Genomic DNA, 26,168 nt, shown 5'->3' on the forward strand with positions numbered 1-26,168 from the left:
AATTTCATGATGAATTTCATCAAGAAGCTCTTGAAAAAGATTTAAAATTATACAGTGGTGTTCAAGATGACGTATTTAATGTCATTGAAAGTGATACAATTGGGAGATTTATTGATGACATACCAAAACCATTAATTAGAAATTGGTTGGAAAAGGTTGGTAGAGAACAGGAAATAACCAGGGATTTAATCATGAGTCACATCAATACTCCTGGTAAAGATCATATGGATAAGCTAATTTTATTACTTGGATTAAATAAATCACATTTTAAAAAACTCAGTCCTTCCAATTAGACATGAGATTTATTTAAAGTTCATCAAAAAGAAATTATCAAGATTAAGCATTAATTTTATTAACATTTTTTTTATAAATTTTATATTTCTGCAATGCAGAGTTATCTATTTTTTTTTTCTAAGAAAAAAAGTATTATCAAGATTTTTAAGTATTTTTATTCGTTGACATTATTATGACTTTGATTAATTAACATAATTAATGAATATATAAATTTTTTAAATCATTTATTGGACCAATAAATAACAAGTGATTTTTATGGATGAAGAAAAAAAATATATATATCCATTAAGACTGAAATGTTGATCTATTATTTTTCCATGTCAATTTATTATTTTAAAAAATGATTATATTTTTAAATGTTAAATATTAATGGTATTCGAAATAAATTTTAATAACTTTTTTATTCTTCATTTTAATAAATGTAATAAATGTGATCATTCATCAAAATATTTTACTAAAATGTGTTCCAAAAACTATGTAATATTGAGAAATACTTCAAAGATAAATAAAAATAAATAAAAAAAAAACAAAGCCTCATACGAAAAATATAAAAACAATTATTTACAGGTCTTCAAAAGTACTTTGTTTACGGATGAATTTTATATTTTAATAATAATAGAAAAATACTTTTAAATTATGCATATCATTTACCTTTCTAATTGCTATAATTTCTTTTGGTCAGCAAGATGAGTAAACATGTGCACATTAAATGCTTATACTAGTAGGTCAAGCATAAATTTAACCTGCATAACAAAAAAAAAAAAATTACTGGTATCAATACAGTATAATTCTTCAAGTTTTTATCGTTAATTATAACTAAGTCAAGCACTGTATCTTGATAAATAATGTTGATATTGTTTAATCTTTACAGCTTAATTCTCCAATTAAATACAATTGAGTAAAACTATTAAATTAAAAAATTCAAGTCAATTTTTAACAAAGCTAAATTACCAGATATTATTTTAAATATATAATTGTATTGTCGTAAATATTAATCAATATCAATAATAATTATCGTCATTAAAAATCATTTTTTTATAAGAAAAAATATATAAATGTAAATAATAAATATAGGTACTAGAAGAAGAGTCATATATTTAAAAAAAAACTATAGTTTACTAAAGTATATAAATATTTTTTTATCTTTTTGAAAGGAAACAATGTTTCACTTTTTAAAACAAAAGAGAGTTTTGTACGATTTATGGAAGGGAAAAGTATATAGTTAAATGAATGATTTTATACTGCCTCGTAGTAATGAGAAGTAAATATACTTACAGATATATTTTATCCTTTAACCAAGTGGTTTCGTTCAGTATTTTTAAACAATTAATTTTGTATATCTGAGAGTGTATTCAATAAACCATATCTCCTGGAAATTTTGCATCAAAGACGACTGAAGTTCTCTCTTTCAAGATGAATATACAAGTAACTTTGGATTTTCGCAAGTGAAGATAATCAATAAAATATATTTTGTGATGAGTTTTAATTATATATAATATACTCGTTGTTGATTTTTAACTTGATTTTTTTTTTGAATTCTATATTCATTGACTGTTTGATAATTCAATTTGTTTGTTTTTTTTTTTTAAATAGATTATTGGATTGTTTACATTGACGATTTTACTACTGGAATTTGTTGAAGTTAGTGAAGCTTACAGATATGTAAAACCATGGAAACCACATCGACATAGACTTCGTCGGTTACCTTCAATTTCACATAGACCACCAAAACGACGTTATAAAAAGTGGCGTCCACAGTCTCATCGACATCCACGTTGGTATGTAAAAAAATATAACAAAAATAAAAACTTGTGGACACGCTCTACTTTTGTTGCAGTTTTTCTTTGCTATTTAAAAATTTTTTTTACCTCTACTACAGCAGTTAAGCTTACGGTTTCACTATTTTTTGATCATCATCGTATTTAATCGCGCGAAACGATTGCCAGTCATCTCAATTGTTTGTAAACTTTGTATCCTTTTTTTTTTTTACAGGAATCAACAGCGTTATGCGCCAAAATATACTGATGATGAGCCTTACACAATAGAAATTGAATTACCAAAGTACAGTAATAATTACAGTGACCAGGAGAATGATCATCCTCATCTTCATTACGGAAGAGGAAGAAGGAAACATGGATGTGGATCGCCCTATAAAAAACGAAATTACAATGATTGTAGTATTAGATCAAATTCAAACAGCGTTAGTGTTATTATTTTTCTTTATAATAATATAATTACTATTATTTTATACTTAACTTGTTTTCATAATTTTATTGTATTCATTGTAGATTGAAAACCATGAGAAGCCAAAATTACGAATTAGAATATCACGAAATGACAACATAAAAGTACTGGAGCCCGTGAGCAGGGAGGCTGGATATCCAAATCCCAGAGCCTGGAATAAGATCAGGTTACTAACGAAATGATGAATGAATGATGACTGAATACTTATCATGATTGAGTTGATGATAAACAATTAAAAATTGTTATAAAAAGAATTTTCATCTTATTTTTTTATAATTTTATCCCAAATAAGTCTGTAACATAACAAATCATAACACACAATTTATAAAATTAATGCAAATTAAAATAAACATATTTCTTATACAAAATAAAAACCCGTAAAGACTTTCTATAATTGTTAAAACATTTAACATTCTCACAATGAAAATAAATAGTTTAATAATATTTTTTGTACTCAGTTTAAATAACATCAAGTGTTTCACCAGAAAATATGCTATTTGTTCTACTTCATCGGACAATGACAATTAATTTTTTTACAATCACTAAGTTCATTAAAATAATTTTAATCTTTTTTTAATAATAAAAAATGTTTAATTATTTTTAAACAACAATATATATAATTATACAACTGTATTTTTTTACTATACTTAAATATTATAGAAACTCTTTGGAGATATTTTTATTTTATTCATCATTCATCATTAAAGTAACAAAAAATAATAATAATTTTACATATACTAAATTTCATCAATTAACAAATCAGTCATGATTGACAATTTTTTTTTTTTACTGAATTAATAAATTATCAAAAAAATTTATAGTAAATTTTTATTATTAAATTGATTTTTTATTTCATTTACTTATGAATTTTTAAACATTATAAACACAATGCTATATATATTTATACACTTAGACATATAAATATGCGTTTATGTACGCTAAAATATGCAAAAAAAAAACCTGATGTTTCAGGCTTTTGCACGACATAAATAATCAGGCTTCAATTAAGTATAAAAAATGTTTGCTAACGATTGCACAATATTTTTTTTATTTTAACTCGAAGAACACATATCATCATAGATTGTTTATTTATTTATTTATTATTATTATTATTATAATTATTTACTTTTAACTATTCTTATTTTCATAGATAAAGGCCGTATGTATTTTCTTAATTTAGTTTACAATATAAATAACATTATTTCGGCATTTGAGCATTAATTTTAAAAATGAATCACATAACTCTTGATTATTTATGATTCAATTTGATGATTATGAGACGGGGGGGTTAGACAGTGTGTTGTGGTGATAATGATAACAACGGTACACTTGTCGGGCCTTCCCCGTCGGGCGAACGTCATACAGGCGTTTCAAATGTCACCTGAAAAATAAATTATTCATGTCATTAAATTTTTTAATTAAATTCTAATTAATATTTATGAAATCAATTTAATTACATAATTAATTTAATGTAAAATTAAAACTACAGTAAAATTTAAAAAAAAAAAAAAAAGAATACAATTGAGTAAAGAATTATTATTGTTTGTAATTTTTAAAAAATTTAATCATAAGATCATAAAAGTTTGAGCTGTTTTATTATTATTTTTTATTATTATTCACTAAGTAAACTTTTTAGTAAAGTTCAAGTATCCTAGTAATAAGTTTACTTGTTTAAATTAAATAACAAAAAGTTACAAGTACCTCACGGGCTGTTTTTTTTGAGCGTTTACGTTCCAGTTTTGGAGTTGTTTGTGGTAAAAGTGTATAACTTCCACCAGTACCACCAACACTTCGTTGTCTCATAAAGGGTGAAGGATGAGTTACCGGTGGTGTACGTGGTGGTGGTGAAAAATTAACACCTTGAGTTAAAAGTGTATAGCCAGAACTTTGAGTTCCAATAAATGGAGAAGTTACAGGAAATTGAGTTGCAACTACAGGTGTCCAATATTGATGAGATACATGATGTGGTGAATTGTGGCCTATTGACAAATAAATCAATGATTATAATATAAAACTTTTTAATGATAGTATATTACAATTCTATACAAATTGATAATAATAATATATTTAGCATACGTGGATTACTGTGTCGTCGTTGTGCTTTCCAGCCATCTGATCTAACTCGTCCAGCAATTTCAGTATATACAGCATCACAACTCATACTACGTGCAACACCTCTGTAAGGTGTAGATATAGCATGTTCATGAGCAGCAGCAACACCAGCTAACTGTTCATTTAGTGCATATAATTTTGTTGTTATGTCTTTACCAATAAGAGTATTTAGCACAACTTTTAAAAGAGGTCTGTGTCTCAATACACGAAGCAGTTGTAATCTTGTCCAGCATATATATGTACAAGATTCATCAGCTCTAATTGTTACTTGGAAGACTTCATCGATATTTTCATGGGTTGCTTCCCATTCAGGTGAATCAACAAATTGATATGAACGGATATAATGAAGATGAGTACCATCACATGTTACTTTCATTCTGAAAATAAAAATAAAAATTGTTAATTTAATTTAAATAAAAGAATTTTTTGTTTCGATATATATATTGGAATTTAGGAGATATATTGTTAGACTCACTTGCCACGTAGTAATATCGATAATCTTTCATCTGCTGGTGATACACCTTCAGTAGCATAAGTTTGACCAGAATCAAGATTTAATATTCTTGCTTCTTTAGCAAGTTCTTGAAAATGTTTTTTACTAATTCGATATGGTTTAAAAAGTTTAAGATAAAGTTCAGCTAGTTCAGGACTCAATGCTGGTGGTAAAAAACGACATGCAAGAATAAGTGAATGAATTCCATTGAGTAAACCAAGTCCAAGACACCATAGCATTGCATCAAGTGCACAAATTGTCATTCCAGCCCATAATGCTGATAGCATAAATCCTGCTGTTAACAGTGTTCGTAGAGCCAATACTGATGCCTTAAATGACCTCGGTACAAGAAATGCAGCAGCAAAAAAAATATTGGCAGTCTGTTAATAAAATAAAATAGTTTTGTTATTATAAAATAATAAATTATACACAATTTTTGCTTCAAATGATAAAAAATTGAAATACATAACTACATTGATGAATAATTCATTTTATTCTATATGTAAAAATATGTTTTTTTGTCCGAGTAAATTTATAGTGCATTGATAATCAAATTAATTCATTATTTCCATACGGACATATGAACACATGCATGTTATTTTGAATAAAAAAAAAAAAAGCAAAATTAATGCAGATCAAGATATATTTTGCATTGATTTTTTTGGCAACCATATATTGTAATTTGGAAAGGAGCGCCCTGAGTTATTGTTATTTACGAGTCAAAGGCGTGGATTTAGCCTACATTTGGACGTTGCATGTGAATAGAGTATTTTACAAAACCGGAAAAGCAGAAGGCTCTATATCTTCTATATAGAATTTCTTTTATCTTTAGAAAAATTCAAAATGCTCTATATTCAAATGAAAATTGACCTACAGACCTTGTTCTACAATAAAAATAATTAAAGTATATATTAATTTTAAAAAAACATACAACTAGATGATGATCATTTTATTTTTTTTACCTGAAAGAGTTTATGTTGTGCTGATTCCCAGTCATCACAATAACTACTAGGAATTTCGATTGTTGAATTAATTTTTTCAGTAACATTATTAACTTCAGTTGTATTCAAAGCATCAATTGAAAATTCAGTAAAATTTAAATCTCCAAATGAATAGTTACTGTATCCAAGACTTTTATCAATACTTGAAAATGTAAAATTATAAGTCATTGATATTGTTGAATTGACAATTGGTGTTGTTGTTGTTATAACTGTAGATAATAAATTACTTGTGTTTGCCATTTTTAGTCTCAAACGAGTAAAAAGTCGAGCCATGATTTTATCCTTCTAAATCTTTAACAAAAAAATTAATAGAAATAAATAATAATTCATTATAAACATGTATCATTTTTATTATGTCTACAAGACATTTATCAGTATATTCAAGTCATTTTTAGAAAATTGAAAATAACAAGAAGAAACATGTTGAGAAAGGTAATATTATTATTTTTTTTTTTTGTTTGATTATTCATTTTCTTCTTAGGTGTATGTAAAGTCAACAATTTTTCAGCCCAAATCATTAGTTCTGAAGTATAGTATGGGAACCTTTTTGACCCTTGTCAGCAATGAATATTGGGGATGGCGCGAGCGCTGTACGAACATGAGTATCGACCCTCTTTTGTCCCCTGCGTCTTTCACTTTTCCTCATTCCATATACATATACTGTACAAAATGTATACCCTCTAGTCCTGTACTATAATACTTGATTTTTTTTTTTATTTTTTTACTCTTATTATTTGTGATTATCTTACATCTATTACGTAGTATGACCTCACACACAAATAACATTTATATATAGTTAGGCAGTATACAAATCATAACAAACTTTCTTTGTAACTCACGTATAATATAATCTATTCTAAAAACTTTATCTACATACACAAAGTTATCCCTTGAACTATGAAAATATTTTACGATTATTTCAGTCATTTTATGAACTTTATTTTATTTTTTTTTTTTTATATAAAAAAATGTAGAATTTAAAAAAAAAAAACTATTTGAAAAGTTTTTTCTTTTTATGATAAAGTTTTATATATTTTTTTTTTTTTTACTATATATTTTCTGTCTTTAATTTTTTACAATAGTTGATTCATAGAACCTCAAGTTAAAACGATGATTTTTTTTTTTAACCTATATATTTTATCACAAAGTTTAAGGATATTCAGAAAAAAACTTGCTGCATTTTCCGGAAGCTGGGAGAATAAGTTGTTTACTTTATCAATTTTTTAACTATTTTGTTTTTATTTTGTAGTTATTTTTGATGAGTTGGGAAAAAAAATATAACAGCTATCAGTATGATAAAACATTTGAAAAAAAAAGCTCATAATATTTCTAGAACTCTATAATTGAATCAAAAAATATTTGGTTTGATAATTATCTGTTATATATAGTATTCTAGCTGATTAAAAAATCTTCAAAACAATACAAAAATAAAGTTTCTAGATAAAAAATTCATAAAGTGGTATTTCATTGAGAAAAAAACTGTGAATTTTTATGCAGTAATATTTATGTGTTGTTTGGAGTAAGTAATTCATTGACAACAAAACTATTGAGTCAGCTTGAAAGCTCTTTCCGTCAGCTATGAGAAAATAAAGTTATATATCACTAACATAAAAAAAAAAAATATAGTGATAGTATATAAACGAGAGTCATTTGTTCAAGTCAAGTAATAGAAAAAAAATACCGCCTAAACAATTAGTGACTGTCATTTTTCGTTTCGGTCATAATTTTTATCTCAATGATAAATATCAACATAATAAATTTAATAAAATAACTGAATAAATATAAAAACGACTGTCAAAAAATGATTTATCATTAATGACAAAAGCAATTAACAATTTATTTTTATATTAAAAAAAAAGATAAGCTAATCGTTCACAAAAAAATACTTGATTGTATTGCATGATTAATTTTTTGAAAGCCTCATTATTTCAAGTTTAAAAATCGTAAAATTATATATTCATTTTATTGAACTGTATTTTTTACCAATTAAGTAGAAGCAGAAGTTAGTTAATGAGAATCGTTGAGGATAATAAAACAAAGTATTTCTACGCGTTGAATTTCTATGAATGATAATAGTACGTTTCGGTAGCTGGCTTTAAATTTATATTCTAATCAGCTTCAAAACTTTATCAAAATAAAATATCTAATGTAAAAATTAAACCGAATAAAACATTGTCAATCATAATATAAAAGAAAATATTTAAATATTCATCAAATAAAAAATAAACAATGCTTATATTTTTTATTAAAAAAAAAAAAAGCATATTTTTTAGATTGGATTATATTATTTGTATTAAGATATAAATAATATTCATTCAAATAATAATGATATTGAATAAATGTCATGTTTCAATTTAAACCCATTCCATTAATATTTATAAATCAATATAATTTAAAAAGAAAAAACATTAATGCAATTGCCATGTCTCCACATATTTATGAAACAATAAATTTATTAAATGAGTTTTAAAAAGTCAAACGGTTCTTAAAGTAAAAGTCAAACTAATAAATAAATGTTAAAAATAATTTTGATAATAATTTCTTCTTCTATGAGACATAAATAAAAACAATTAAACAACAAAGTTTTTATATATATAAAAGTTAATGACAATTAAAACTTACGTAAAAAATTTGTTAAAGGATGTCCATGTTAATTTTTCATCCACTGCAACAACAAACATTTCCACCTTCATGTCAGCTGCTTCAGTGTTTGTTTGTTAAATTGTCCAGGCAAACGTAATAATAAACGTTGAACCAGATAAATGTACAAATTATTCAAAATATTTTTAAATCTTCACTAGTTGTAACAGTTGAGTAGTAATGATGATAGTCATAGTAGAGATTGTACTAATAGTACTAGTGATAGTTGTTATTGTTGTTGTGACACTTCAAGTTGTACTAACATTCAATAATGTAGTAAAAAAATATTGAAGATCCGTCATGATAAATTAACTTTATTCACAATATATAAAATCACATGTTTATCGCTTATTTTCCTTCTTCTCCATCCTTTCACAAGTAATCGAGATAATCTTTTTCTCGTCCTCTTCACTAAAATTCTCAAAGAAAACATTATGCACCAGTCATTGTATTGAAAAAAAAAAAAATAATATAAATTATTTTATATAAATGTTTATTGTTTAATATATATTTTAATATTTTTGTTTATGCAAAAATATTATTTCATTTTATAAATTATAATTAAGATAATATAAAAAAAAAAAAATATCTTGAGGTATTTTTAATTGATGATTATCTTGCCATTGATTGTCTTGAATAAAAACAGCATTTAATGTAAACACTGTTGTTGTTATGCCAATGGCATTGTTGTAAAATTAGATGAATTGATGTCCACCTTGCCATATTCAAATGCAACATCATACAAATAGTGCATTGTTTACGATCAGCCCTCTATGTTTGTCTTCAAAGTTCATGAGTTCTGGAGTAGTGAAGGGGGTAGAAAAATAAACTGTTTGATTAGGGTTAGGAGAATTGTAAAGGGAGGGGAAAAAGGGACTAGGGTTAGACAAGAGGAAAGAGGTAAGGTACAGATTTGTGTTTATATAATCTCAATAAATTTCTACCCACATATTAACAAGTTAAGATTTTATAATAATTAACGTTTAGTGTTATTGAGCTGTGTGCCACGAACCGATGCTCATTCTCGACTAAAGCAACCCTCGCAACCCTCCATAAAAAATTGCACCACGCCCTCAAACAAAGGTGGCAGCACTGATTAAAAAATTAACATTACATATACCTTGTGATAGTCTTATCAATGAGTGATAGGTATTTTTTTTTCTAAATAATAATTTCTATTTAAATTTTTTTCAATTTTAAATCATCGATAAATAATTTGTTTGCTTTCATTTTTCAAGCTTTTTAATATTTTAATAAATTTAGGAGTTTGCTGTAGATATAAAGTATTTTTATTTCGTCAACTAAATGTTTAATAATATTTCAAATTTTTAATTGAGTCATTGAGTCATTGATAAGCTCAAAAAAAACCGTTCTTGTGACTGACTAAATATATTTCTATAGAAATCATTATTATCTTTGGATAAGGGTGAATTATTTACGCATACGAAATTTTATTTTCATGCTTACACAACTGTTTTTTTTATTCTACGACTCTTAGCCAAGTATATTATTAAAAAAATTGAATGATAAAAATATAGAACGTATAAGTTCTGTATTTTATGTCTATACGTTATTTTCAAGATTGAAATCCAATTGGACAGTTAAGCACTAAAAAATAACCCATGTGGTATGTTGCTATGGTAATAAACAATTTTTTTTTATATTTATTGGATGGACAAGAGTGTAGAGAATAAAAAAAAAAATTGTAGTCAATGACATGAAAATATAAACTTGAGTTGATAGAGTAGATCAAGCTCCCTCGGTTTTGCTCGTTTTTTCTCGGGTCACCGATCATCACTACTTATGAAATAACTATTTACTAACATGCACACTTGGTTCTAAAAAATATCATTCATAATATATTGATACATTCTCATAAATTTATAGTTATTTAAAATTTAGATATTCTACACTATAGTTATAGTTTAAATCATATTTTATGCATGCAAAGTTCAATTTTTACTTTTTTAAATATTAATGACAAAAGTGCCTGGGTAATAACACTTTGCTACAAAAAACCTTTGTAATTTTATAATTTTTTAAAGCTAGTAAAAGTATCAAAGTCAACAAAAATATGGGTGTGGTTTTTTTCATCCTTTTTTATCTTGAAAATTAAAATACTATTGTCAAACATGAATAATCAACAACTTTATTGTTATAATAATTGTGTATATCAAACGAGATTACGAGCATTATTTGTGCTTTATAACAAAAATTTCTTACATCTAATTATATATTTTGACACTATATCATGATTTTCATGTGCAATTAACGGTGTTTGTACATTTAATTTATCCAATATTTGTATAAAAATAATCCGGAAGACTATGAGATCAATTTTTTTTTCATGATCAATTACTATTAAATATATATAAATATAATTAATTTTACGTTTCATCAACAATTTCACAGCTATGATATTTACTAGATGAATCCAGCCAACTTTCAATTCCACTTGATGCTAAGTCATCACATGATGGAAGTTCTGGAAGTGGTTCCATACTTGGTGCACCAAGTTTAGTAAGATTATTTCCTTGTCGTTCTATAAACATTAGATCATCACAAACTGTAATAATAAATCCAATAAGTTCTTATATAAAAAACTAACAATAATTAAATATAATTATTAAAAACTACTTGCCATTATTGTTGGCTAATTTGTTATCTTTACGACGTATCAATGCTTGTCGTGATGCGCGTGGACTTCTATACTCACCACTTTTACCATGACCAGCACTAATTGACGGTAATCTTATATCCAAATGTGATCCTTTATCTGTTACGATCTGCAATAAATAATGATTGATTAAAATTCAAAAATTTATTAGTTTTAGAAATGATCTGTTTTTTAATTTACCTTGTTATTCATTGTATATAATTTAGTAGCAATGTCACGTGCAATCAGGGTTGTTAATACTGTTGCTAAATATGTTTCTTTAGCTAATATATATTCAAGTGTTGTACGTTGCCAGTACAAATATCTGCATGAACTTGCAGCAACAATTGAAACCTAAATTTAATAATATATAATTTTATAATACCATCAAAGTATAATAGAATAAAAAATTGATTCAAACAAAGATTAATTACTTTAAATTTATCATCAATTGATGCACGTGAACTTTCAAATTCTGGTGAATCTAAAAATTCACATGGTAAAATTGGGTGAAGAAAATTTGACTCACTGAGAACATTAACTTTACCACTTAGTAATAAAGCTAATCTATCTGTTTTAGTTAAATTTTGTATTGCATAAGCTTCACCAGCATGAAGAGACATTATTACAGCAAAATCTGGTGCCATTAATCTTTTAAATTGTGAACGTGATACCTGTATAAATTAAAAAACCTATTAGACTGTTGATAATGAAATTTTTATATTAATAATTACCTTAAATGGAAAAAATAGTGTATGATAAACTTCTTCAAGTTCAGGATCAAATCTTATTGGTCGCATTTGATAAACAATGTACACTAGCTGACCAATATTTAACAAAAGAAAACTAAAATTCCATGAAAAAATATCTGGAGCACATATCACATGCCATGCCCAGCCTGATAAGAGAATAAAACCTGTCAACAGTTTAATCAAAAGCAAATTAGTATTATTATTTTTTTATCATCTGATCATCAAATAATTATAATAAATATTTAATTTGTTAATAAAACTTACCAACGATGAGAATTGAATGCATAAACAAAATTCCTTTTTTAGATGAAGGTGCTGAATAAGACAAAGCAAAACAAAAATTAGCCAGTTGAAAGAGTATATGTTGAGGTTCTTGCCATATACAAAGTCCTGGATTTGCTGTAATGAAAAAAATTAAATGTTACATTGATTGTATTAAATATGAAAATAAAAAAATTATGAAATTCACTTACTTATTGATGTGATATTGTAGCTTATTAATGATTCATAACCCGGCATGGGACTCATTTTTAATGTATCAAAATAAGAATAATATTTGACATGTGGATTGTTGTCACTTCATGGCTTGACCGACTGATTTGTTTTGATCGAAAAACACCCTTATATAAAAAGATGGGGTGAAATATGCGCACCTCAATGTTCTCAAAGGACGCATGCTTCAATATTCAATCGATTCTCTTCCTTGTTATGATAAAATAGAAAATAATACAAGTGGAATATCGTAAAGTTATCATGTGAGAAATGATAAAGACGACAATTTTTGATAACGAGATAACAGCATGATACTATTTTCAATATTTTAGCGTTAAAAAAATAAAATACTATTTGATAATTAACTGTTATATGCGCGAAATAACAGATAAACTATTTCAATTTATTTTATTTGCAGTAGAGTTGCTTCAAGTGTTGACTTATTTTGTTGATGAATTTCAATAACTGGCCATGTAATGTAATAACAATTAATCAACAATTATATACTAATTGATAATTGGCTACTACGTTTATACAGACAGACATTTTTTAATTGATGTTTTTTCACAAATAGGGTCGTTTAAAATAAAGATCTTGTAGGTGATAAATGACAATCATTGATCTTGAAAATTAACAAAAAAAAATTACCATTGAATCTATTTAATATATTCTTCTTGCTTACGTGTAAACTGGACAGTCCAGTAGTATTGATTTTATTTTTTATATTTTGGTTCTTACAATCGACCTTCTTCATGTTATTTCGACTCAAACTATATAGTTCGATCTCTAATAAAAATAACATAAAAACGCACTACAAAATTTTCTTTTAGATATGACAATAATAAATGTTATTAACTCAAGAATAAGAGCAAAGGGAAAGCCGTCTAAAAAAAAAAGCAATAATGTCTCATACTGTCTGAAAAAAAAAACATAACGCAATAAGGTTAATTAATAATAACACCCATTGGTCACGAAAAAAAAGTGTGTTAATATATTCGTGGTTTAATGTAACATTTAATGAGCACATACATATATATCTATATTACATACACATGTTTTAGGTTGTTTATTTTGATTGACTGGATTTTTGCAATAAAATTGTACCGAAAAAGTTACTCGTACAGTGATATGTACAGTGGGAGTGACGTAATCTGTCTAAACATCTTTGCGGGTGGGCTAAGCCAACAGAAAAAGAAAGTAAAGATAAAACAGATGGAGCTCGTTAACACAAAAATGTTCAATTTAGTTTTTCCCTCTTTTTTTTTTTTCTTTAATTATTAATTTGTGTTGTAATATATATACTTTTGATTTTCTTTCAGATATCTGCATGTCACGTGTATGTAATTGATTATATATTAGAAATAATATTAAGAGCTTTGTTAACTTTTATAGAAAAAGTAATAGTATAAGTCAGTGTACATGTATATCATCGATCAGATATACGTTGAGAATTATATATTGCGTGTTGTTATGTAGAAATGAATTATTGAAAAATAACAGGGATTAATTTGGTACATTGCCAAAAATCATTCGGACTGTAAACCACAGATCATTAAATAACATTTATACAATTTTTTGTTTTGAGTTAAACTTTGTTCTATGAAATAATCTTAAACATTTATTTAGGTATTTCGAACATAAAGCTCTTCGAATTGTTAATTAAATGTGAAGAGTTGTTTTGGTGATGCTACAAACTGACAAGTATATATTTGAAAAAATAAAATAAAAATCACTAATGAAATCTATTTGTAACGTATAATTTAAATTGTATAGGAATGACCTTTGGGATATTGAATAAAAAATAATATATTTATCAGTGATTTTTGTAAATTGTAATTTCCTTTTACCGGAAACGAATTATATCAACATATTTCTAGTCTCATTCTGAGAAACTGTGTCAATTTGTTGATTCTAAAAAGTTTGAAAAATATAGGAAATGTTTATGGTTTGTAATAAGTTGAAAAGATAAATGTGACTGAAGACAGCAGTTTTCTTTATACTTTTATCTTTTGCTTTTTTAGTTGTCACTTTATTTTTTTTATACTACTTTTTTGTTGGAAAAAAATTATTTGTACTTAATGAGATCTTATTCAGAATTTTTATTCGTCATATAGAAATAAAAGTAAAAAAAAAAAAATACTTAATGTCCCCAACTGTGTTTCCGCATGACCAGGAAATTTTTTCAAAGCAAAATTACATAGTATGACTTGCGAAATAGTATTGTTCTTTTTTTAGAAGTAATTTTCTTGTAATTTCCTATAAACTCAACTGGATAAATGACTTCATGAGATTGTATGTTTTCATTAGACTTCTTTTGATATTTAAATGATTATGTCTTTGTAAATTTTTCCTTCACAATCTTACGTTCAAATTTGGACTTTATTTCTACAAAAATTGCCATGTGAATATAGATAAGAATCTTGCACACACCTACTCTTCTTTTATGTTGGCTTGACATATATGCGGAACAATTTTTGTCTATTGTCTCAAAAATCTCTTGATAAATCTATAGATACTGTTTATTTTTCCAAGAGACCTTTGTGACAATATATAAACGACATTTGAAAAAGAAAATTTAAAGGAAGTTTACTTTAGTTTTTCAACTATTCATTACATTTTATCAAAATAATAAGTCGAATCAATTATTTTCACCGTAGTGTAATGGGCTAGAATAATTAATCAAGATTATCATATCATCACAAAATAATTTCTCCAATTTACTTTAATAAAATCTGTTTTAAATCAGGAAAAAATTAAAGTGAATTTTCTATTCGATTTACTCGTATTTCTTCAAACCTGCCACACAAAACAGTGAAAAATCCAAAGAAAAACAAAATTAATCAGAGAAATTATTTTTATACCAAAACAACAAACATTAAAGTTTAATAATTTTATTTTGCTTGATCTTTTTTGTGAGTTTAAATATACACATAAACATAAAAACAATAAAATTGCCTAGGCTAGCTATCACTGTCCAGTTTCGAACAAATCCATGTGTCGACACGTGAATAATTCTATATGTGATATTATACCAAGTTACAAAAGGGAGCTCAGAGAAATCTCCTGCCTAATTTGCAATTATTTAACTTAAAAAGTATTACTTTCATGATTTCCCTGAGGTATCATATCAAAATTCAAAAAAATTAATATACAAGGAAAATAAAAAATTAATAAAACATTTTTTTATTAAAAAAATTTAAAAACCACATAATACTTTTTTTAATCACCACGTAAAGTACATTTTATGAAAAATAATTGACTTAAATAAAAATAAATAAAAAAAACTAATATTATAATATAATAAATATAAATATGTATATAAAAAAATAACAATAGACGTATAAAAAAAAAATATATATATAAAAATAAAAACTTTGAAGACTTATCCAGATTATCCGGTCTTTGTCATTAAGTTAATCATTGTATGGATTATAAATACGATACCATCAGTGGGAAGGAGTTAAATTTATGAAATTTATATATATATCACTACAATTTATAGAGAATTGGACAATTATTATTTGCTAGATATGTATCAGTCTCTAAGGCGCAGGTCTTCCCCTTTACTGAACATCACTACCACCCATCGAAAAAGGAAAAAAAAAAAAAAAAACGCGTTTCACATTATGACACAGTAAGCAACCACAGTTAAACCGAAAGCATTTACTCGTGTATACTTTTATTTGTCGTGTAAAAAATAAAGTTTATAAAAGTAACATTGTCATTGATAAAATATTATTATATTTATTTATTTCAAAAATAAATTACTATTAATTTGTGAAATTTTTTTAAATATTTAAAAATGAATTAAAGTATTTAAAAATGTCAGTTACTGTTATTATATTTTGAAAATTTATAAAAAAAAAAAAGACAAAATGTTAGTGATGAAAAAAGAAAATAGACATTATTTTAATATTATTTTTTTTTACTATCAAGAATAAAGGTTTGTGCTTTTAAAGTTTAAAATTGTAAAAGTTTATTTTCAAATTTACTATATATATGTTTTTTTTTTCTATGCATGTGCACATGCAACTATTTATGAATGAGTGTATTCAAAAAATTGCACCGAATTTTAAAACGTAAAAAAAAGAAATATCTAAAATTTTGATTTGAAAACTTTTAAATAATTAAATGGCATAAAAGATTTCAATAATTTAAAATGTCAATTATTATATTATTTATAATATAGTATCATGATAAATATTTTTATCAAGAATATAAAATATACAAACAGAGTTTTTTTTTAGAAGAATAATTTAGTAGCATTCACAAAACTGATTTATGCATTAGAACGTATATATTATGATAAAAAAAAAAATGGATATATATTAAGATTAAAAAAATATATAGATATATTAGCGACAATATGAAATTTCAAAAAAGCACATTAATAATTTGAATGATGATACACAATTTATAAAATATATATAATCAGTGTGAAAATTAAAATTCTTAATTTTGCAAAAACTTAAATAACTATTTTCGTATTTTTTATGATTTGTTTTTATATTTTTTTTGATATCTATTTTTGATTGATCATCATGTGTATTAATGTAAGAGATAAAATAGAAACTAATATAGATTCACGTTAGTAGCAATCACATTTGATTTTGTATCTCATTATTTTAAGAAAACAATTACATATTACTTTCTATTCATACATCAAACATATTTGAAATAAACACAAGGTGCATTTAAATTACAAAGCGAATATTTAACACAAATAAAACAAAACAAAGCTGTATATTATTAAAATACAATAAGATGAATCATTCAAGTATAAAAATATAATAAAAATCATATTTTTTTTTTGATCACGAGGTGTATATTTGAGTTGTACTTTCAATGACTTTATTTATTTTAATTAGCATCGTTAAATTGTTAGTAAAACATTTTGAAGTGAAAATACATATGTTGGAATAAATAACTAGAGGTGTTAATTTTACCGTGTCAAGTTGTCTTGAGTTTAAGTCTGAGTGTATATCAATGTAATATATAGATATTGCAAAATAGAGTAAAAAAAAAAAGAGTTGATGTTTTTAATTTCATTAATTACAATACTAATAATTAAAATTTTATTTTTTTATATTTATTATAAATGTAATGTCTGTTGTTTTTATTTATTTATTTATTTTTATAGAAAACAATAATTTGGCAAGATAGAATTTTTAACTTTCTAAAATCTTCTTAAATATATTTTCTAAATTTCTATTGGTCATAGCATCATTTAGCATTAATTTATAGATGTTTATTTACATGTCTTGGGATTTAATTTACAGTATATACATATATATACAGTTCATTTTTTTATCGATAAAGTGATGCTGTCCATGTAAAGCAACAAGACAATATAAATTTTTTTTAAGCTATTTATATATTGTAAATATAAAATATCAAAATTTATTGTCTTGATATTTTGCATGCGATTTTATTATCATTTGTCTTGATATATATTTTTAACATTATTTATCACTGATAACTATGTTTATTCAAAAAATACTTGATTGAATCTTTTTTTTGTTTACTTTTAAAACTTAAATCCACCTAATTTTCAAGGTTTTAACAACTTTGACATGTTTTTATCGAGTAATAGCCGTTTTTTTTTTCTTTCAAACAAATGAATAAGTTTGATTAAGTCATGTTCGGGCTTAAAGCTATATCTTGTAAAAGTCTAAGAATAATTGTCATTATTATTGAATATTTCAGACGTAAAAAAAATACCAATCAATCATAAACGGTCTGATACTCTTGGCAAAAAAAAAAAAAAAAAAAAATTCAAGTTAAATTTGTTTTGGTAGCTAAATAGTTTTTCGTTAAATTAAAAGAAAAATTAATCAACCAAAAAAAATTGTTAAAATATAAATTAATAAAAATTTTAACCCTTATTTTTTTAACTGCAAATTAAAACGACGCCATTATATAATTTTAGACTTTCTTAAGAGTCATAACTTCAAGTTTCAACAAGTAAATCGTGCGCCAGATTTACGAAAGCTTTTTTTTTTACAATATTTTTATATTTACATTTTGCCCCAAAAACTTTTATCACTTGGTATTCTATTTTGTGTTTTATTTTGCTTTTTTCTCTCTATATTAATTTGTTACACGTGTAACAATAATAAAGCCACGGTAATTATCAATTTTTGATTAATAAATTTTGTTAAAAAACACGACAAAAGCTCTGGATTGACAACAAAACAAGTATTTCACAGATTAGTCTAAACAAATCTCGCATATTTAATTATCAATATCAACATATTTTCATCCTTCCAGCAATCACTGATGTGATTTTTCATGTACCAGTTGGTCATTTGGACTGGACACTTTAACTTCACACTTTACTCTAATCTATTTATCTTATATAAATAATAAAAAAAATATTATAATAACAATAATAGTATTAAAAGTTTAATTATATTCTGTTTCATTGTCTAAACAATATTTTTGATTAATCGCGTTTCAACAATATTAGAGGTTATTAAATAGATAGCCATCATATTGTTCAGTTTAACTTAGTGCCCTTATTTGGGTTTGAAAGATTACGCTCGTAATGATCCTCAACCCAAACACCGCTGACGCATTACGAATACAGAAAGTATAAGTAAAAGTAAATGAAGATATCAGTAAAACAATTAATATTTTCTTGGGCGGTAAAAAGGGAATAAAATAAAAAATAAAAAAAAGAAAAATTCATTCCTTTGGGAGTAGGAAGGTAGCCGTTGGAAAGCTTAATACAATATGGGGTAGATGATAAACGTTGTGAATTAAGAAAGAATAAAAAGGACACATAGCTTGCTTTTTTTTTTTTTTTTATTCTATTGCTTATGTATCTATCTTATACGACTAAGTTTTTCACAAACTTTCATGTCAAAAGGTAGTATTTTTATTTATGTTAAACAGTAGTTTTTATGTATGTATATCTGTATGTCAATAAATAATTTTTCATAAAGGTTCAAAGAAAACATATATTGAAAATAAAAAAAACTGCTCCAGTGAAAAAAGCCCAAAGAATTGTGGATAAAAAAAAAAAATATAAATCGATGCAAAATGAAAAAAAGTTTGGGTCTGCATGTGTGCAAATAAATAATTGCAAAAAAAAAAAGTTATAAATTTATAAAATCACAAAACCTTTATAAGGTTTCTTTCTTTTTTTTTTTCATTGAATTTATAAAATCAAAGTTTGAATTAAATTATTGTATTATTATACAACAGTAATAACTTTTAGCTAAATATTCAAATACATATTTTTATAAAGTAATAAATTTATATATTCTTAAAAAATAAGAAAATTATTTTTCATTTTTTTTTCTATTAGCATATATAAATAATTACTATGTATAAAAAAATATATATAAAACTTATCAAATTTTATCACAGAAAACATCAATGAAATTCTTAAAACAAGTGGAATTATGAATTTGGAAATATCAACAAATGAGACAACTGCTGAGAGAAGTAAAGAAATTATCTAAAAAAATATAGATAGTTACAACTTTTATCGATGTAAATAAATTAATAATATTAGTAATTTTATTACATACGACAATACTAGAAGTCACATTATTATATGAAATTTATTTTTTATTGTTTGAGGTCAACAAAAGTGTTTTTATAAAATGAATAAAACATTGTGGTCAACAGAAGATGGCCAAACAAAGCCATCAATGATCACATTAACTTCAGAATACAACAGCAACATTTTTGAATATGATTATGCAGGTACGTGACAAGTATTTTTTTTTTTTAAATATAATTTTCAATAGGAAAAATAACACACTTGGAAAAAAAAAATAGTGAAAAAATGTGGAGTACATAAAAAAATGAGAATGTTGAAAATAAAATTCTGAGTGTTGAACATATTGAAATGAAATTTTTACATTTATTTGCTTTTAACACATAAGAAAATACAAAGATATAATTACTTTTAAAATTACTCGTCTCTCTTTGTTAAAATTAGACTGGAAATCATTGAAAATTATTCAAATCTATCAACTTTTTTTTCTATAATTTTGGAGTAAATTTAGTGATGTGAAATGTGTTGGGTGGTTGAATAATCAACTTACTTGAAAAAAAATATTAAATTCTTATGTTTTGACATTTGAAGAATGTTATAATATTAATTTAATAAATTAATAATTTTTCATTTACCATGTGCCAAACTAAAAATTTATACTTTTAAAAAGCTAAAAAAAAAAAAAAATAATAAAGCTTAGATGCGTATAAAATTATTCACCATGAAAAACAAGCGTTATGATGAAATCCAGAATATATTTCTTAGATATTACAGTCATTTTGTGGGTTTCGAACTTTTAGAGAATTTTTATCATATTATCCGTATTATTTTCCCTTTTTCTTTTATTATTTTATTCATACATTCTGTGATTTTTTTTTTCTTCCTCAAAAATAATAAGCACTCAAAGAAATTCAACTACCATATATAGAATAATATATTCAACCGAAAGAATACTAAATATAATATCCGAAAAAAAAAAAAGGTTTATTTAAAATTTTCATAGAAAAAAATAAAATTACGTTTCATTAAATTTTATGATTGATATTTTCATATATGCAATTTATTTTTTATTATGTTGAATTAGATGAACTTTATGATGTTCCAACTGGGATCATAATACTACTGAGTATTTGCTATGGAAGTATATCATTTCTTGCAGTTGTTGGTAATTCTCTTGTAATGTGGATTGTAGCTACATCAAAACGAATGCAAAGCGTCACAAATTGTTTTATTGGTAAAATAAATAAATATTATTTTTATTTTATTCTATTATTATCTGTTTAAACTCTATAATATCTTGTATGTATATTTTCATTTTACTATTTAAAATTGTTATTATAAAAACGATTATTTTTTTATACGATATTTGATTATAAAAAAATTTAATGCTTGCAGCAAATTTAGCACTTGCAGATATCGTTATTGGACTTTTTTCCATTCCATTTCAGGTAAAAATTATTTAATTACTTTTATAGATATATAAAAATTGATAAGTCAATTAAATTTTCAATTTATAAATTATTGATTTAAATAATCCATTTTTATACTGTACATATGTGTGTATATTTTTTTTTCTTTTTTAGTTTCAAGCAGCATTATTACAAAGATGGAATCTACCACATTTTATGTGCCCATTTTGTCCATTTGTTCAAGTCGTTTGTGTAAATGTATCTGTTTTTACACTTACTGCAATCGCATTAGATCGACATCGGGCTGTTCTTAAACCCCTGAGGTAAGTTTCATAATTTTTTTAATATTATAGAGTAAATTTGATCCTTCGAGTCAGAAGTTTAATACACAAAAAAAATATCTATATACCCATAGGGAAAAAAATAAATATAAATTATATATTTAATAAATAATAATATATTTAAATTTTGTATTCTAAAGTATAAATATAATCTACATTTATTTTTTTTCATTTCTATATATTAAAACATATAAAAACTACTGATAAAAAAATTTTTCATAACTGGAAAAAAAGAATTTTTATGTTTAAATATTTCACAGACGTGATTGCATAGAAAAAAAATTTTTATTTTTCATTATAAAATATTTGTTATCGATAAATAATTTATTGAGTGTACATCACGTACGTTGAATAATAAAAACTATTTTTTTTAAATTAATATTTATCATGTGTATTTAAAATGAAGTAGAACTTTTTTATAAAGTAAAATATTCTTGAAATATATTTTTTTTTACCAGTTATGATAATTTTTTATCTGAATGTATAAACAAATTAAAAAATTAACAAATAAGTAAGTAAGTTTATATTTGCAATTACGAAAGACATAAAAATAATATATTTAGACCAAACAAAATGAAATTTCATTGAGAAAATTTTTAGACTGTAAATTTGTCACTTATTAATTCTTTTATTCGTTTATTGTTTTCTTTGTGAAAATACATAACACATGTGATCGATTTAATTTCGTTAACAGTGCACGACCAAGCAAACTACGTGCTAAAATTGTAATAGGAGGTATTTGGTTTATAAGTGGAACACTTGCAGCTCCAATGGCAATAGCATCTAGGGTAGTTTTTGTGCCAGAAAATCCTAATGGTGAGTTTGTCTTTATAATAATTAATAAATTCAATAAATCATTCTTTTTGTATTCCAATTTGTATATTGAAAAAAAAAAAAAACAAACAAACAAACAAAAAACAAAAGAAAACTATACAAGAGAATTGATTTATTGTTTATCAAATTATTTTTTCATTTATTCACAGTGCATATTTCTATACAGATGTCTTTTTTTCTTTTTTTTAATATTTGACAAATAATAAAAACTGAATTTTATGATGAGTCAATATGTTAGTATGATTTACAGTGTAGTTTTTGTACAAAAAAATATCTTAAAAATAACGTTACACTTTATCTATCGGGCGTGACAAAATAGTGAATATATACCGAAGGCCCGAAGCAGAAAAAAAAATATTTCCACATATTGATCTAACTCTATTATGTCCACTAAATTTATCCATTTAACCATTTGTCATACATTATTATTTTATTTATTTATATATCCCATAAATAAATTATAAAAATAAAATTCAATTTTTGTCAATTCAACAACATGAAAAATAATCATATTATTACTATATTTTATAATAATTAATAATTAAATCAAAAATAGTAATAATAATATTAATAATAATGATAATAAGATAGAAATGAAGAATGTCTTTATTAAATTTAAATTATCCCAAGGAAAATTTAGACTTTTCATGTACTTTTTCAAGTCGAAAAAAAAATACACAATTTATCCTAATTTGCTTGACATTTTGACTTGTATATTTTTATATTTTTTGTATACGTTTTTTATTCGAGTACATATATACAAAATGAATGAAAAAAAAAAAAGCATTTTTTTAATAAAAATGTATCTCAGTCCTCAGAGAATTAGGAAATGCAATTTATTTTTTTTTACACCCGAATACATCTCCAAATTATGCAATTAAAAAAAAAAAAAAAAATGTTGATGTACATAATTATTAATTTGCTACGATAGAAAATGTTGGTACACAGAAAAATTTTTAATATATTTTAAATCCTTCATATTTTTTTTTTGTTTATAAAATTTTTTAATATTATCATTTTTAGCATCAAAAAAGTCATAGCTATATATATATTTTTTTTTTTTAAATCGTGTGAGTTATTTATATAATAGAATTTTTTTTATGTAATTTATTTAGATATTTTAACAGATCCAGTTCATTATAAGCCATTCTGTCAGAATGTTAATGTTTCCGAAGGGACAATGTTAACCTATCGTGCTCTCTTAGGATTTCTTCAGTATCTTACACCTCTTACAATAATTTCTTGTGTTTATGCACGAATGGGTTTTAAATTATGGGGGAGTAAAGCACCAGGAAACGCCCAAGATTCTCGTGATGCAAACCTCATGAAGAATAAAAAGAAGGTAAATATATATATTTTTTTTATTATCATCTATCAGAACCACTACTATTACTAGTTACACTGAAATTTATATTCAATATAATTCATGTTCATAATTAATTTTTTCTATCTTCTAGTTATTTTTTTTATCTTTTCTATTTTTTAATAAGTCATTTGTAAACATTGTTGCACCTTTGTTTCATTCAAATATATTATTTTCAGGTCATAAAAATGCTTGTTATAGTCGTACTACTTTTTGCTGGTTGTTGGTTACCACTTCAAATGTATAATGTTCTTCAGTATACCTTCCCATCAATTAATGAGTAAGATAAAAATGCACTGAACAATTAAATAAATCTTTTAATTATGTTTCTTGAATATATTTTTTTCAAAATTTATTTTGCAGATATCGATATATTAATATTATATGGTTTTGTTGTGATTGGCTTGCAATGTCAAATAGTTGTTACAATCCATTTATTTATGGAATTTATAATGTAAGTTGAAATTAAAATTTCATTATTTTATCGATTTGTGATAATTATTTATTTTTAAAATAAAAAATACTAATTAAATTTTTAATTTAAGGAAAAATTTAAAAAGGAATTCCAACAGAGATGTCCACTTAGGTCAAGAAAATGGTCAGCAAGTGTACCAAATGATAGTATTGATCTTGATAAAACGTTGACAACACGAACCTCGTTTAGGTACATTCTCAGGTGCTACTTTTATTTGTTTTTTTTACAAATATTATTATTATTATTATCTGTGTTGAATTCGTACAAAGATATATTGATATGTAATCTGAAATTGATTATTCAATAAATTCTTTTCAAAGAATTTATTATACATATGAAAACGAAAAGTATAAATTTATAAAGGTTTAATGTTTAAGATAAAATTTCAATGTAGGTGTTATCTATAACACAGTTTGACCTTTGTGGTATAACTCTTTTCCTTTTACATTTTATTATTAAAATTAATTGCCACAAGTTTTGTTTTAAAGAAATATATTATTTGTATTTTAAAATATTGAATATTTAAATTTGATTTCATTAGATTTTTATGTAGTTTGTATTTTTAGTAGATGTGTATGAAAATTGATTGAATTATTTTATTAATTTATTTATTTTAATTTGAATTTTTCATACAGGAATGATTGGCGTAGACAAAAATCAAGTACTTATTTACCAAGTGGATCGTATTATCAAGGAATTCCAATGCGTGATTCAATAAAAGTGTCATGTAATGGTGATGATACATAAATTATAATGTAAAAATACTATTAAGTATTGCATCAGTAGTCATCACACAAAGCTTAGCACAAATCAACACTTGGGAACAATAAAATCAATACGAATAACCTCAACGTTTTTCCAGGCATAAATATCAAAAATAAATTTGATGATGAAGAATTGTGTTTGTGATTGAATACAAAAAAAAAAAAAATTATTTCCTAAATATACAGATATATAAAACTATATATAATTGTTATTTAAGTATGACTTGAAATCTTTTTTTTTAAGTTTATAATTGCATATCTGTGTTTTACGTTTAAAATAACATTTGGAAAAGTACAAAATACATTTCGACAAGAGGTCCCTATATGTTGATCAATATGGATCTCTTAAAATGAAATAATATTATTTTTAAAATTCGATATTCATTTTTTTTTTTTTTTGTGTACAAGTTATTTATTTAGTATCAATTATTAAAAAGGTTTAATTTTAATTTCAGCTTTATTAACTACATGTGCAATATATTCATCACCCTTTAAAATGTTGCTAAAAAATCATATTGATCATCAAAATTAAATGGCAATATTTCTTAATTTGTTTTATTTTTTTTTGTGCACATATCGTGATTACGAATTATATATAATTATTTTATACTTTACATATAATCAAAATTGTCTCGATATTTGTAAAACAATTATGTAGTATTAAAAAAAAAAAATTATTATTCTTTTTCTAAGATAATTTATATATATTTTTTCGAATTGAAAAAATATGAAAAATTTAAAAAAAAAACAATAAAACTAAAAATTAAAAAAAAAGCTTTTTTAATCAA

The 26,168-nt window shown here is 24.2% G+C and overlaps 4 protein-coding genes across 8 annotated transcripts; 2 read left to right on the forward strand and 2 right to left on the reverse strand.

Moving 5' to 3' along the window:
- Positions 1-1,631: 1,631 nt before the first annotated feature.
- On the forward strand, positions 1,632-2,842 carry LOC122851931. Its single transcript, XM_044151456.1, has 4 exons — positions 1,632-1,719; positions 1,888-2,072; positions 2,287-2,494; positions 2,583-2,842. Exons 1-4 carry the CDS (start codon positions 1,708-1,710, stop codon positions 2,718-2,720), a joined length of 543 nt encoding a protein of 180 aa, XP_044007391.1. The 5' UTR covers positions 1,632-1,707; the 3' UTR covers positions 2,721-2,842.
- Positions 2,843-3,794: 952 nt separating this feature from the next.
- On the reverse strand, positions 3,795-9,301 carry LOC122851934 (blood vessel epicardial substance-like). Its single transcript, XM_044151470.1, has 6 exons — positions 8,767-9,301; positions 6,106-6,435; positions 5,126-5,523; positions 4,615-5,027; positions 4,240-4,517; positions 3,795-3,919 (listed from the first exon to the last, which is right to left on the reverse strand). Exons 2-6 carry the CDS (start codon positions 6,415-6,417, stop codon positions 3,896-3,898), a joined length of 1,425 nt encoding a protein of 474 aa, XP_044007405.1. The 5' UTR covers positions 6,418-6,435; positions 8,767-9,301; the 3' UTR covers positions 3,795-3,895.
- A 730-nt stretch (positions 9,302-10,031) lies between these two features.
- LOC122851968 (popeye domain-containing protein 3-like) lies at positions 10,032-15,876 on the reverse strand. Of its 2 annotated transcripts, none has more exons than XM_044151512.1 (7): positions 12,666-15,876; positions 12,457-12,591; positions 12,175-12,356; positions 11,875-12,114; positions 11,642-11,794; positions 11,426-11,570; positions 10,032-11,350 (listed from the first exon to the last, which is right to left on the reverse strand). In XM_044151512.1, the coding sequence occupies exons 1-7, from the start codon at positions 12,718-12,720 to the stop codon at positions 11,172-11,174; spliced, it is 1,089 nt and encodes a 362-aa protein (XP_044007447.1). In that variant the 5' UTR covers positions 12,721-15,876; the 3' UTR covers positions 10,032-11,171. The 2 variants fall into 2 exon arrangements, with proteins under 2 accessions (XP_044007447.1, XP_044007452.1); XM_044151517.1 differs by having other exon boundaries at positions 10,033-11,326; positions 12,666-15,875.
- Positions 15,877-16,578: 702 nt separating this feature from the next.
- On the forward strand, positions 16,579-25,526 carry LOC122851942 (neuromedin-K receptor-like). Of its 4 annotated transcripts, none has more exons than XM_044151483.1 (12): positions 16,579-16,627; positions 20,059-20,184; positions 20,275-20,400; positions 21,279-21,428; positions 21,590-21,642; positions 21,778-21,926; positions 22,639-22,760; positions 23,894-24,120; positions 24,321-24,421; positions 24,505-24,595; positions 24,687-24,817; positions 25,252-25,526. In XM_044151483.1, exons 3-12 carry the CDS (start codon positions 20,298-20,300, stop codon positions 25,361-25,363), a joined length of 1,239 nt encoding a protein of 412 aa, XP_044007418.1. In that variant the 5' UTR covers positions 16,579-16,627; positions 20,059-20,184; positions 20,275-20,297; the 3' UTR covers positions 25,364-25,526. The 4 variants fall into 4 exon arrangements, with proteins under 4 accessions (XP_044007418.1, XP_044007426.1, XP_044007435.1 ...); XM_044151491.1 differs by having other exon boundaries at positions 24,687-24,805; XM_044151500.1 differs by lacking the exon at positions 24,687-24,817 and having other exon boundaries at positions 25,252-25,350.
- Positions 25,527-26,168: the final 642 nt, after the last annotated feature.

This window comes from Aphidius gifuensis, linkage group LG1, assembly GCF_014905175.1.
Source record: "Aphidius gifuensis isolate YNYX2018 linkage group LG1, ASM1490517v1, whole genome shotgun sequence".
Lineage (NCBI taxonomy): Eukaryota > Metazoa > Arthropoda > Insecta > Hymenoptera > Braconidae > Aphidius > Aphidius gifuensis.

Excerpts from the sequence above, each read along its gene's own strand:
- LOC122851968 (XM_044151512.1), bottom strand. The coding sequence starts at position 12,720 with ATGAGTCCCATGCCGGGTTATGAATCATTAATAAGCTACAATATCACA. Across the intron at positions 12,357-12,456 it reads GCATTCAATTCTCATCGTTG|GTTTTATTCTCTTATCAGGC; the intron begins GTAAGTTTTATT and ends AACTGTTGACAG. Across the intron at positions 11,351-11,425 it reads CAAATTAGCCAACAATAATG|TTTGTGATGATCTAATGTTT; the intron begins GCAAGTAGTTTT and ends TTATTATTACAG.
- LOC122851934 (XM_044151470.1), bottom strand. The coding sequence starts at position 6,417 with ATGGCTCGACTTTTTACTCGTTTGAGACTAAAAATGGCAAACACAAGT. Across the intron at positions 5,524-6,105 it reads CACAACATAAACTCTTTCAG|ACTGCCAATATTTTTTTTGC; the intron begins GTAAAAAAAATA and ends TTTTATTAACAG. Across the intron at positions 4,518-4,614 it reads ACGACGACACAGTAATCCAC|GCCACAATTCACCACATCAT; the intron begins GTATGCTAAATA and ends ATTTGTCAATAG.
- LOC122851942 (XM_044151483.1), top strand. The coding sequence starts at position 20,298 with ATGAATAAAACATTGTGGTCAACAGAAGATGGCCAAACAAAGCCATCA. Across the intron at positions 21,643-21,777 it reads TTTTTTCCATTCCATTTCAG|TTTCAAGCAGCATTATTACA; the intron begins GTAAAAATTATT and ends TTTCTTTTTTAG. Across the intron at positions 24,596-24,686 it reads TTATTTATGGAATTTATAAT|GAAAAATTTAAAAAGGAATT; the intron begins GTAAGTTGAAAT and ends TTTTAATTTAAG.
- LOC122851931 (XM_044151456.1), top strand. Across the intron at positions 2,073-2,286 it reads TCTCATCGACATCCACGTTG|GAATCAACAGCGTTATGCGC; the intron begins GTATGTAAAAAA and ends TTTTTTTTACAG. Across the intron at positions 2,495-2,582 it reads TTAGATCAAATTCAAACAGC|ATTGAAAACCATGAGAAGCC; the intron begins GTTAGTGTTATT and ends TATTCATTGTAG.